General features: G+C 43.4%; 1 protein-coding gene across 1 annotated transcript in view; it reads left to right on the top strand.

The window, feature by feature from the left end:
* LOC104546867 (excitatory amino acid transporter 5-like) overlaps positions 1-12,283 on the top strand; it is a gene marked incomplete at its 5' end in the record, with an annotated part of 35,216 nt that extends 22,933 nt beyond the window's left edge. Inside the window, 4 exons of the mRNA XM_010192369.1 lie at positions 1,958-2,152; positions 5,282-5,416; positions 9,007-9,106; positions 12,047-12,283. Coding sequence (XP_010190671.1) covers positions 1,958-2,152; positions 5,282-5,416; positions 9,007-9,106; positions 12,047-12,283 — 667 coding nt within the window. The remainder of the gene's footprint in view (positions 1-1,957; positions 2,153-5,281; positions 5,417-9,006; positions 9,107-12,046) is intronic.
* Positions 12,284-13,252: the final 969 nt, after the last annotated feature.

The raw sequence follows: 13,252 nt of genomic DNA, 5'->3' as shown, positions 1-13,252 counted from the left end.
CTGCAAACCTGGGGTCAGGATTTCAGAGCTGTCAGGATTCCTCTGTGACTCTCCAGGTGACGAGTGATGACTGAGAAAGAATTTGTAGATCAAGTGTGTTATCCTCCGTCAGGAAGAGGTAACGGTCATTGTGAGATTTAGATATCAGAGCTGCGTTGCTGATGTGAGTCTCACAACACAGCGATTGAGCAAACTGAACTCTCCAAACTATTGGAAAGACGCCTGCAGTTCATGGCTCATGGCATGCAGATCACGAGAACAGAACGTGAAAGACCTTCGGATCACGATACCAGTGCTTCCCCTATAATTACTTTATGTCTTTAAAGAGGTAACCTTGGAATAATTTTGAAGGAGTTTGCTATTTTACAGCTATTTGCATAGTCTCAGATACTGAGCAGTGTATTAAAATGAGTATCATAGCATGGAAAATATTTTGCCATTTGGACATTTTCTTCAGTGGTATTACTAATTTTCTGTATAAACTGACATGCTGTGAAAAATACCCCCTCACTCCCTTGAATGCAGTTTCTTTACTCACGACATAGTGGATGTGACACTAATGTGTATGGTAAAACGTGGAATGTCACCAAAAGGCTGGTAAAATGGAAGCATGTTCAGGTGCGTTACTATTTAAAAATGCGTGCATCTTATTGAAAACAAGGAAATTTATTAACAGATGATATTATGTTAATGAAAAAAAAAATCAGTTTTGTCTGTTTTAAGAGGATGAAATCCTCTTTAACCTCAGGGTTAAAGCTTGGAAGGGGCCAAGTTCATTTTGAAATGAGTACCTGTCAAACAGTCCTGTACTATTCCGCTCCATTCCACACCATCCCACAGACATACGTGTTAACATTCCATCTACATCTGTACACGTTACTGTATGACCTGCAGTTATGTGATGGTTATACGATCGCACAAGGGACACGGCAGATCTGTCACAGAGAGGAAATGAGACTGTATATTCCTGAGTACAGGAGCTTGGCCTGTAGCTTTTCTTTTCAGGCGTGCTGTTGGTAAGAGCCTTGCCTGACCCCTTTGCTTACACAATTGCAGGTTACTGCATTAGTGCATTCTGCGGCAAAAGAAGGAGTATTCTCTTCAGAGCTGATGCCCACTGGGATGTTTTAGAGTAACCTAAGCAGCACACAGCTCTTGTAAAGTACAGGAGCTTGGCCTGTAGCTTTTCTTCTCAGGCGTGCTGTTGGTAAGAGCCTTGCCTGACCCCTTTGCTTACACAATTGCAGGTTACTGCATTAGTGCATTCTGCGGCAAAAGAAGGAGTATTCTCTTGGTCAGAGCTGATGCCCACTGGGATGTTTTAGAGTAACCTAAGCAGCACACCAATCTCTTGTAAGCTCTCACTACCATTATAATTCATTGCCTAAACTGGTCGTCTGGTTACTGTCAGTGTGCAGTGAGAACTGGAACAACCCCTAAGGGCACTTATGTAGCATTTCCTTACAGTGAGTTAAGAGCCTTTCTTGCTTTATATTTTTCTTTGGTTTATGGTTACTTTTGCTGTTTACAAATGGCTTTCTAGTTCAGAAGGCTTGGAAGGAAACTTTTTTAGAAACCATGAGTGCACAACAGTTTTCAGAGATTTTACTAATAAACTGCACAGTGTGTTTCCCCTGTCTTGCATTTGAGTGTACACCACTGCCACTGCAGGATTTCTGCCCCTTTTCTGAAGAAAGAGGGAAAGAAAGAGCAACATTTTTCATTTTGGAGAAGCAAAATTTCCGCTAACTCTAGGATTTACTCATGAAGTGTCTTTATGACCCTCAGGTGAAGGAATGAGTTACAGGGCAAGTTACACCTGCACACCAGAAAATGAGAAGCAGTGCTCACATGCTTAGTGTAAAATTTACCCTGCCTGGAGAAGGTTTGCTACAGTTTGTTCTGTTCCCTGGAAATAAAGATAACTCCACGTGTGCTTTTGTGCACTGTTTTGCAGCTCCGCCACACTGCCTATCACTTTCAAGTGCTTGCTGGAGAACAACCACGTGGACAGGAGGATCGCGAGGTTTGTGCTGCCCGTGGGAGCCACCATCAACATGGATGGGACGGCACTCTACGAGGCGGTGGCTGCCATCTTCATTGCGCAAGTAAACAACTATGAGCTGGACTTTGGGCAGATCATCACTATAAGGTACAAACTTCAAACTCCGTATGCTGCAATCCGCTTGTCTCGCTGAGTCTGACACTCCTACGATACTTGTACGTAGTAATGCTCAGAATGAAATGACTCTTTGCTGTTATCAAAGAATGCATTCCTCATAGCATGGTTATCTTTAAGTAATGCAAAGATCAGGGACAGTGCAAAGGGAAATTGTACTGATACCGTTCAACAGAAGCATGTGGGCACCAGGAAATGTTTCTGTTTGAGGACAAATGTCTAATTTTTACTCTTGGGCAACCCACTGTTCCGTTACTAGGAACATTTCACTATTATTATTGGTGTTTAAAACACTATTTTAAATGTCAGAATTGTTTTTAACTCTGGTTTGCATCTTTACATAAGAGGAAAAGGTTAAAAAACCTCGAAATGCAAATGCAAACAGTCCTATATCAGACAAGAGGAATAGTGTGTGGTAGGAAGCTCTTTGTCAAATCTTGGAGGAGTAGGGGAATAGGGAAGGAGGACAGATGCTGCCATCAGGGCAGGTCTTTACGAAGATGCCACATCACTCAGATATTTCTAAATGTCTTCTCTGCGACTTGTCAAAGCAGAAAACCTCATAAACAACGATGCTCTCAGTGGGTAGAGAGTGCTATAGCTGCATACTCATCCGTGAAAGCTCTGTAATGGATCCAAACCACTAGAAGATCCAGCTGAACAATTACTGCCAGAATAACTGCAGCGGCTGCCAAGGAATGCCTCAGGGACTGAAACCTGCAGGTTTCCAGCAGGGAACAAATGATTAGAAAAACATTCCTCATCGTCAGAGCCTTGTGCAACACATTTGAGATCTGCTTACCTACCCACCCAGTGAGCTCACCGCTGCCCTGGTTTCACTGCTGGGCCTTGCCCATCTTCTGCTGGACTTGAAAACCTTCATGACAAGAGGAGGGTCCTGAAACTAACCCCAGATGGCAGCTGGGTTTGCTAATGGGCTTCTGGCAAGATCTGGTTAGGCGACAAGCAGAAGAAATAAATTGTGCCCATATGCGCTCTTGCTTCAGGTTTGCTCGCCCTCTCTCTGTGAAAATTACTGGAATATCCTCGTCCTAAAATTTAGCCTTTGGTGGTTTTGAATTGGGAAATGATTTTAGAATGTGGTCCCAAAATATGGCCCAGAGCAAGAGCAGGCATTACATACACCTCGAAGCAGAGAATGGGGATTTGAAAACTGAAAGTGATAATAAATGGAAAGGAGGTAAGTTCTAACTTTCCCTTAGCAGAACCCCATGTTCTTTCTTTATTTCCACTCCACATATTAAGTGCTAGTACATAAGGACCAGAAAAAAGTAAAGACAGGAGAAGGAAAATGCAAATGAAGATTGGAAAAATCCAAGAAAGAGAAAGAAATTAAAAAACTGACTTAAAAAAGAAGGGGGTGAATAGGAAACCACAGTGGATTCAGTACCTTGAATATCTGAAGCCACAGTCTAATTGTATTCTACGGACCAAACCTGCCCCAGATATTGATACTTTGGTATCTGGAGATGTAAAATTCAAATATTCCTGAGTGTCAGGATATTTTTGCCAGAGAGGAAAAAAAATTTTAGAAAAATTATCAGTCTACTTTGCTCATTCACAATCTGCAATATCCAGGCTGACAGTTTCTGTCAATGTGATTATGAAAACACAGATGTAGCAGAAAAAGAGAGTTAAGATCCTATGCCCATCAGCTGAGCATATTATAGGAACATCTACATTAAGGTAAAAATTCAGTGGAATAGCAGATGAGCTTCCCTGTACAATCTCAGTTAAACATTGCTATTTTTGCTCCCAATTAAGTAATGAGATTTTCTGGCCTGAACTGTGTCAGGAAGCAGAAGCAGTCCTACCCAGCTGGCCAGTTTCTAGCACTAACTGGAGAACCTTGTAATGTTCAGTACATTACTTAGCATCTGAGCTTCTGTCCCTTCCTTTCTCCACACTCTGCTCATTACAGTGCTATTAGGATGCTATACAAAATGCAGTTTTAAATCTTTCTCATTCCCAAACACACACGTGCAAATGTATTTTTTATTGCAGGAAAGGGCAACAGCTATAAATAGTGATGCTGCTCTACTGGTACACTGTACAGCTGTGAGCAAGATACTGGATATCTCTGTTTCTCAGTTTCCATGTGGGTGATTACTGTTACCCTCATTTTCCATCATAGGAGGTTGATGAGAGTTAACTGCTTGCCAAAAGCCCTGAAATTCTGGATTGAGGAATGCAGCGCATCACCAGTGTGTACGCTTTCTGTCATCCTTTTGCAGTTGTCAACATCCGTTTTCCGTCTTTCTGCTGGATAGCCTAGCTCTTGGAAGTGGCCGGATGCGTGGAAATGAATATATCCAGTCACTTTTGCTCCTGGGAAAAGGAATGAAATCCTTGCCCTAAAAATAGTGTTATGAAAAACATGCTAAGCCTGCCAGGTCCACTCTTGCCCTGGTCTCCCATTCATTTCTGCCTGCCTGGCTGAGAAAATGGTGTGAAGGTCAAGTAAAAATACTTTCCAGAAACTGAAGAGGTGCTGTCACATTCACGCTTGCTTCATATTTAGATCCAAGTATGCAAGGCCATGTGCTATGCAAGGACTTCATCCCTGGCCCAGCCTCGTTACCCTTGGCCCAGCCTCTTTGCCATGGAGTGACATTAAAGGCCGTAGCCGCGGATTTGCCTGGCACGGGAACTGCTGAGGATGACTCAGAGGTGTCTGCCAGGAGCTCTGCTGCCAGGGGGGAAGCAGCGATGAGGAGTGCTGGTAGATTCGTGGCACACAGTCCTGCGTGGTGCCATGAGCACTGAGAAGCTGACGTAACTCCGAGCAGCCCACAGCTTGGCTGCCCTCCTTCCTCTGCACTTGTGGTATTAAGAGATAGCAGAACTGCCCTACCAGCGCCAAGGCTGCAAAGGTAGAGGGTGAGAATTTAGCACTGGGCAGACAGTTTGGCATGTTCCTGCTCTCAGACCTGGCTTCTGTCCACAAAACGCTGGCACTTCTATGCAGCGGCTTGTGTAAGAAGCATTATGGTTTAGGAAAGCTCTTGTAGAAACACGGTGTGGTTTCGTGCAGAGCAATCCATCACGAGTAAAGCTTGTTCCTTTCTTTCTTTGTTAAAGTATCACAGCAACAGCTGCAAGCATAGGGGCTGCAGGCATCCCACAGGCTGGCCTGGTGACCATGGTCATTGTCCTCACCTCGGTTGGGCTCCCAACAGACGACATCACGTTGATTATTGCCGTCGACTGGGCACTGTAAGTAAAATCAAGCTTTTGAGGTTTCCAGTGTGGCAACGTTGCTAAAAAAACAAACGGTCTCCAGGGGCACAGTGATACACAGAAGGCACGGGAAGTACTTGTTTTGCTTGACATTCTGCTAATGTGGCCTCAGATTAAATACTCTGCCAAAGCGGGCATTGCATTGGAAAAAAGACATAGACAAATGAGAGTCTGGACGAGGCTTGAACAGCAGAGTTCACTTCATCTAAAACCAGAGCAGGCTGCAAGAGGTTACCAAAGCAGTTTCTGATACAGAAAAGATTGTCCTGAAGAGGACAGTGATCGATTGTTCAGGAGGGAGGGAGGATGAAGAAGTAGACCAAGGTAACCACCTTAAGTCAGGTGACAGGAAAACTGAAGAATTATTTTTATCAAGAAGGACAGTCAGGGAATGGAGGTGCTGGCTTGAAGGATGACCTTCATGAGGAGGTTTGAGGACAGGCCAGACAAATGTCCATCAGGTGCAACTCTGGCACCTTGCCTTGGACAAGGACAAGGGGCTGTCCTTCCTAGGAAACGTCGTTTACCAGCACTCTGCTTATCAGCCCCCTGACCCTTCAAGGACATCATCTCTGCAAAGAGGCACGAGCCAGTGCTCATTCATAAGGAGTGGTTTACTTGAACTCTTAACTTCTATGTAAATGTCCATAAATCAGATAATTCTGAGTAGGCTAGGAAGATCAATCATAAAATACTGGACCCTAGCTCATTTCAATTTACTATATAACTAGCTTATGTATCCACAAGGAAACACTCCAAATTATTTTTTATTTAATTTACATAAAATATATCTCCATTAACACAGTGGAGCATCATTGCATTAAGATTCTGGGCAAAAATGTGTTACAAGTCCATTCTGTTATATATCCTATTTTATTCAACTTTAAGCCACTGATTTTTTCTACAAAGAATTGTGAGAAGAAATTATTTACTTCCTGTTCAGTGTAGCAGAACATTGTTATTATTAACAGGAGTCATGAGTGCTGTGTTGTATGCATATTTTGAGCTACATTTTATTTTAGGAATATCAGGAATAATCTTCTGTGAAGGATAAATAATATCTGCTATGGGCACTTGAGCTTGGCAATAGCAGTTCAGATTTTAACGAAGCAGCCTTTCTAATGCCAGTCACTGAAGCTCAATAGTTAATGAAGCATAACAGAAGAAAAGTATTTTGAGCTGTATTACAAAAGCCTCTATACTGCTCAGTTTTCGCCCAGCTCTTGCAACACCAGCACTTCACTCCTTTTCTAGTAAGTCTTCCAGCGTATATGAGAATTACGCTTCGTTTTGTCTTACAAAACTCCTCAAAACAACAGACAACATATTTTTTCAGGCTATAGTTCCAGAGGGTATTAAGAAGCGAGCAAGGAACAGACCCAATTTTCTGTCTTTCGCAGATGACCTTTCATGCAAAAGTATATTTCTGTATTTCGGCACTTGGTGGTTTCAAGAGCCTGCAAATGCAAAGTGTCAACATGGTTGACATGATGAATATTTTCAGTATTAGTTTTGGAAGTTCTGGAGTATGAAGAATGCTTAAAGAAGGCTGGTTAGATGATCTCACGAGACTGAAATACCCATTACAATGCATTACAGGTATTACAACTCGCTTAGGTAGCCATAACATGTCTGTGAACTTCATACCTTTAGCTAGTGCCTAGAGACATGAAGAAAACCAGAACACTTCTCAGCGAATTTATTAAACACAAGGTACAAGTTTTCCATCTTTCATAATACAATCTAAAGCTAAAATACCACTGCAACACCTGACCCGCGTGTTTGCACTGAAAGAAATGGCACTGGCAGCAGGTTGGCCTGGTAGTGGAGAAATGCAAGCGGTGCGTGGTGGGGTTCTACTCATGTGTAGTGCAAACTACTCTGGACATGCAGAGACGGGGAGCAGAACTGGTTAAAAAACATGCCAGGAAATCAGTTTTCTTAAGAGCTTCAGTGTGGTGCACTCTGGAAAATCCTGTCTTCAGAAGAGATGCTAATCGGAATCCAAAAAGGAGTGCAGACTGGTGAGCTCTGCTCATACAGCTGACTCTCTGCACAGTCCAAACCTCACAGCCCAGAATATCCTCCCAAGAATCAAGATCTGATGATCAACCAAGGGAAAAAAGTCTATGTGTAACAGGAACAGCTATCGCTGTGTGCTGTAACAGGATTTTTTTCCCTGCTTAACGTATTCTTGTGGGAACTTTCCTCAAGGCAAAACCCAAATTTTTTTAGGAATTAGAAAAAGGGATTCAGCAAACAGGCGCAGGACTGGGCCCTAGAGTCAACAACCACATTTCAGTGCAGGCTGAGGAATATTATTGCTGAAGTCACACGTACAGTGAGGGTAACTGCACACGCAAACAACCTTTCATGCAGCAACTGCACGAACATTTGCATGCACAGTGCACATACCTAAAATATCTGAAAAAAAATCAGCACACAGTTTCAAATCTTTTCTATATTAAGATACAGGATTAGAAATCTGGGCAGTGTTGATATTGGACCGGCACTGACTTTAATAAGCCAAACATCTGGAGATTTCTGAACCTCCATTTTATAACCCACATTTATAAATTGAGTTACAAATACGACACAGTTTTCAGATGTGTATGTTTTTCTTGGGAAAGACGTGATATATTTCAGACTTGAAAGCTGTATCGTCTGTTTGAAATCTCATCCATTTTTAACTAATAGAGTCCAAGCCGTTTCAAGTCTAACACTTGTCTATGACAACCACTTACCTTTGTGCATTCACAGTCTGTGTTTTAATGGATTTGTTTCTTAGACTGTGGGTAGAAGGTGTAAACAGGGAAGAGATGATCCCATAAATGAATAAATGAAAAACAGTGAAACTGTTCATATACAAAGTACTGTCAAGCTTACAAATTTAAATTGGAAAAGATGATAACTGGAAATGAAGAATCCTTCAGAGCCACTGGCAGCCATTGCAACCATAGCTTTTTCAGAAATGAACATGATTTTAATATGGTCAGTGCCTGCTTAGTTTGTGAATGTAGCTCTTTGGCAATCTTCTGAATAACGTTGATGGCATTCTGCACATTCTTCCAGTGCAATGATCTTCGTGACCAGCCCTTTGGTGGCTGAGATTGAGACCTTGATAACTGACACAACGTACTGGTTGTACTGGCTGTCCTCTACTTGTATTAAATGAAGACATTTGCAGCATCAGCCTCCAAACCAGGCCATAATACTGGACCTCAACATTAAAACTCGGACATAAATGCAGACTTGACCTGCTGTTTACACCTTTTTTGGCGCTGAATTGGTTTGCGTGCATAGGGAGGCATAGCTGCTCTCGTTAGCTCAGTTACAAATTGAAGCATGTGGCAGCACAGAGCACTGAGCTCAGAAAAGGGCAGAAAACCCAACCGAGCAGCTCAGAAACTTGTGGCTGCCCCATGCCAAACTCCTTCCTACCATTTCTGAACTTGTTAGCTCGTAAAAACAGCGAAACTGGCCTTCAGCTGTAATTGCAGCAGTGATGAAGGCATAGGAATGTACCCAGAGAGCCAACAACTTACCATTACTATTTCATTTTCCAGAGACAGGTTCAGAACAATGATCAACGTCCTGGGAGATGCGCTGGCGGCTGGGATCATGGCCCACATCTGCCGGAAGGAGTTTATTAAGGACGGCGATGAGGTAAGAGCACCACGAGCCAGGGTGTGCCAGTGCGTGCCATATTATGGCAAAGAACCTGCGAGTTCACCTCCCACATTTGTTTCATCCAGTTTTTAAGTGGTGCTTCAGAGAGAGAAAGAGAATTTCAGAGAGAACTGGGCAATGTGCTGCTTAGCCAGATGGGGTGGAGAATGAGGTCATGCACACAGGCACTCGAGCTCAGAGCTTGCCAGCCAGCTGTGTCAGGCACACGGGGACTGGAGCAGGAGACGCAGCTGCGCTGTCCTGCGAATGCACGGGATGCTGGAACTGAGAGTCTCACACTCAGTGTCCAAGTCCTGACTGGCCAGTAAGTCATTTTTCTTCTAAAAACGTGACCAGCAGCAGAGCAGGGTGACAAATGTCCTTGAGTATTTGTGTGCAGAGGGAGGTAAAGGCATCTATGAGTGTGTATGTCCATAATCAATAAGCTCACAACAAAAGCAACTACCTGGAGGGTTTCAAGCCTCTGCGTTAGCATAATCTGAAGCCATCACTACAATAATCTGCTTTCTGGACTAGCACTAGAACATTGCTGCATTCTAAACTTCATTCTCAGGCATCTTCATCCCTTCTACATTTAATTCAAGTCTCTCCTCACATCTTTCCTTTCCTTCTCTATATCTTATTCCATACACCACACAAACCTCTGTATTCTGTCCCTGCCTCTCTCCACTCCTATGCTTTTTTCCCTTCCTCCTTGGCATGCATCATTCAGTCTTTCCTTATACCAGGAACTCCTTCTCATGCCTTTCCTTCACATCCCTGACAAAGGATATTCCTAATTCCACAAGCCCATCATCCTTGGAGGTGCTGCTCTCCAACAATCTCAGCTCATGGCAGACTCTCACTCCTTTTCTTCCACAAAGACAGAATAGTTTATGCAGAAAAGTTTCTTCATCAGGACTAATTTTCAGAAGGCATGTTTCATTTCCGACCATCATTTGTAGTATTGTACAAAGAACAACAGTATTAATAGCAAAGCTATTATTGTTTCTCCCATTTTCTGGTAAATCCCATTCTCATGCCTTCCTGCAATATGCATTTAAAATTCCCGCTCTTACAAGTTTAATATAGAAAGACAGGCCTTATCCTCTGAGGTACTTAGCACCTGCAGTGATTACTGATGACAGGGTTAGGCCTGAATAGATGGGCTACACATATGGCTAGCTACAAAAAACCCCAAAGCTACAACCTAATGGTAAGGTATGTCATCCGTTACAAAGCCAGAAGCGTAATCCAAGTTCCTGTATAACACAGGCCTCCCGAGCACTTCATTGCTGTATTTAGAACTCAGTCAGAACTCAAGAACAGACCTTTCAAGAATATAAAATCTCTCTTAAGGGAATACTTAGTCATCCGTGATGAGATTTTTCTTTGCATCGTGCTCTATAATTGTATTAAAATATACCATTAGTCTGCTATATATTTTGGCTGCATAATTGGTGGAGTTAGTAATGTATACCCAAAGGCCAAATTTTCTCAGCTGCAAGCCCACCTCTTTTCTCTGCCAGTATCTACGTCTTATTTTCCCCATCAGAACTTCTGGTTTGATTTAAAGGACAGTTCAGTATTTAAGTTATGAATCAGTCAATAAAATTCTCTTTATTTCTTTTGAAAAGAAATGACTTACTAGTCTGTGTAATTGCACTTAAGCACAAGCACTGCCCGAATTCAGCATATTAGTCACTGAGAGCCTGTATCTTTCAAACCTGAAATTCTAGTCTCTATTTACCCTACTTATATTGCTTTACTGATGCAAGCAGTTAAAAGTTAAATTAAGAGTCGTGACTGAATTTGCATTTTTACATACTTAGAGACACCTTCACTTGATCCAAATCACAGAAATGACAGAATAGCAGGAGTTGGAAGGGACATCAAAAGCTCATCCAGTCCAACCCCTGCCAGAGCAGGATCACCAGACCAGGTCACACAGGAACATGTCCAGGTTGGCCTTGAATGTCTGCAGAGAAGGACACTCCACAACCTCTCTGGGCAGCCTGGGCCATGCTCTGCCACCCTCGCACTGACAAAGTTTGTCCTCATCTTCAGCTTGAACCTCCTGTGCTCCAGCTTGGGACCATTGCCCCTTGTCCTGGCATTGGACATCCCAGAGCAGATCCTGGCTCCTTCCTCCTGACACTGCCCTTTCCAAATTGATCCCCATGAATGAGGGCACCCCTCAGTCTCCTCTGCTTCAAGCTCAAGAGCCCCAGCTCCCTCAGCCGCTCCTCAGCAGGAGATGGACAGAACTGGACACAAGATTCCAAATGTGGTGTGAGCAGGGCAGAGCAGAGGGGCAGGAGAAACTCTCTGCCCTACAACCACCCCTTCTCATCCACCCCAGGCTGGCGTTGGCCTTCTTGGCTCAAGGGCACATTGCTGGCTCATGGGCATTGCTGCCACCAACACCCCAGGTCCTTTCCAGCCACTCATCCCCTGTAGCGTCCATGGGGTTGTTGTGACCCAAGTGCAGGACCCGGCCCTTGTCCTTGTTGAAGCTCACACAATTGGCCTCAGCCCATGGATTCAGCCTGTCCAGGTCCCTCTGCAGAGCCTTCCTACCCTCAGGCAGATCAACACTCCCTCCCAACTCAGTGTCATCTGCAAACTTGCTGAGGGAGCACTCAATCCCCTCATCCAGATCATTGATAAAGGTGTTAAACAGGACTGGCCCCAAAACCGAGCCCTGGGGAACACCGCTTGTGACTGGTCACAACTGGAGTTAGCTCCATTCACCACAACTCCAGATGGTGCAAAGATGCTTTAGTGTACATGAGGAACAGGTCCTGGAAGTCTGTGGAGGCCCTAGGTAATCCTGGTGAATGCAAAGCAGACCACAGGCTTTCAAAGTAAAAAGTCCTTTCCTGTTGTATACAGCAAACAGTGGCAGTATTCCAAATCTTAATGCTTTTCATGTAGGTGCCATTGATCTGTGAAACTAAGCCTATTAACATCCATCAGATTGTGGCTTACCAGAGAAATGGCTGTGTGAAGACCATGAATGAATCTCGTGGACCAGAGACAGTGAAAGGGTTTCAGCACCACATACCTGTACAAGTGGAGCAAGAAGAAAGTCCAGTGGAGAATCACACGAAGAAATCCAACAGTAAAGACCACTGCACTATTGAAATAAATGAACTAGAAACAAACGTGTAACTGCTACCCTCGGTGGTATCTCATACGCCAGTGACCTGATACCCAATCTCTACCTCACAGCTGGAAGAGGGACTCTTTGCCTTGAACAGGAAAACGTGGGATTATCACCACTCTGCTTGTACTGGAGCGAGGAGACCAGCTGTGAACGTCAGGAAAGGCACGCAGCTTGCAAGAAACATGAACTTCATTAGGCGGAAGATTTTAATACTGAAGAATTAACTGATGGACGACTACTGGTTTATTCTGCACTCATTTGACTTCAGTATAGTATTTGACACTCCTTTGGCTTCTCTTTTTTTAAGTTTTTTTTTTATTTGACCCTTTTTGATTTTCTAACCAAAGCCTTTTTTTGTGAAACTCAGTCATTATGAACACTGTATTTATGTAGACTTTTTGCTTTGTGAAAATGTTTCACCAAAATTGCTAACGATACTGATTTTGTCTATTATTTGCTAAATATAGAGTTCGTGCTTCGTTTTAGAACAGTAGTAAGAAAATCACACTGATTTCCCGCTCTCAAGGGGTTACAGGTAAATAACACTTCAAGCAGTGGTGAAGCAAAGCATGCACTTTTGCAAGAAAGCACATTAAGATCATTCTGATGGGCAGCCCTCAGAGACAGGCATTCAAGTGTGATACCTAACAGGAAGAACTCCTAGGTCACTGCAGAGCACAGTTTGCCTTCCAAGTGCCAGATTTATTAACCTTTTTTTAACCCAACTCTTCAGTAGAGTCCGTACCATGCACATGCAGTGGCAGGGGCAAAGTGAGCCCAAATCCATAAGCACTGGTGCTAATGTGTCCCCTCCTGTAATCTGTAGGCTGTTCTACTGTAAATATGTATAACCCCAAAGCTCAAGCTTTGAACCATACGCTTCATCCTAAGGGCACACTGAACACAAACTGGAACCTAACGATGCTGAGTAATATTGGGGTTTTGTGAGGAGTTTGCTGTGGGAACTGGTCCGC

Source organism: Mesitornis unicolor, unplaced genomic scaffold (assembly GCF_000695765.1).
Source record: "Mesitornis unicolor isolate BGI_N332 unplaced genomic scaffold, ASM69576v1 scaffold16009, whole genome shotgun sequence".
NCBI lineage: Eukaryota > Metazoa > Chordata > Aves > Mesitornithiformes > Mesitornithidae > Mesitornis > Mesitornis unicolor.
The sequence above is the reverse complement of the archived record's forward strand: the minus strand, read 5'-3'. Positions and strand labels throughout refer to the sequence as shown.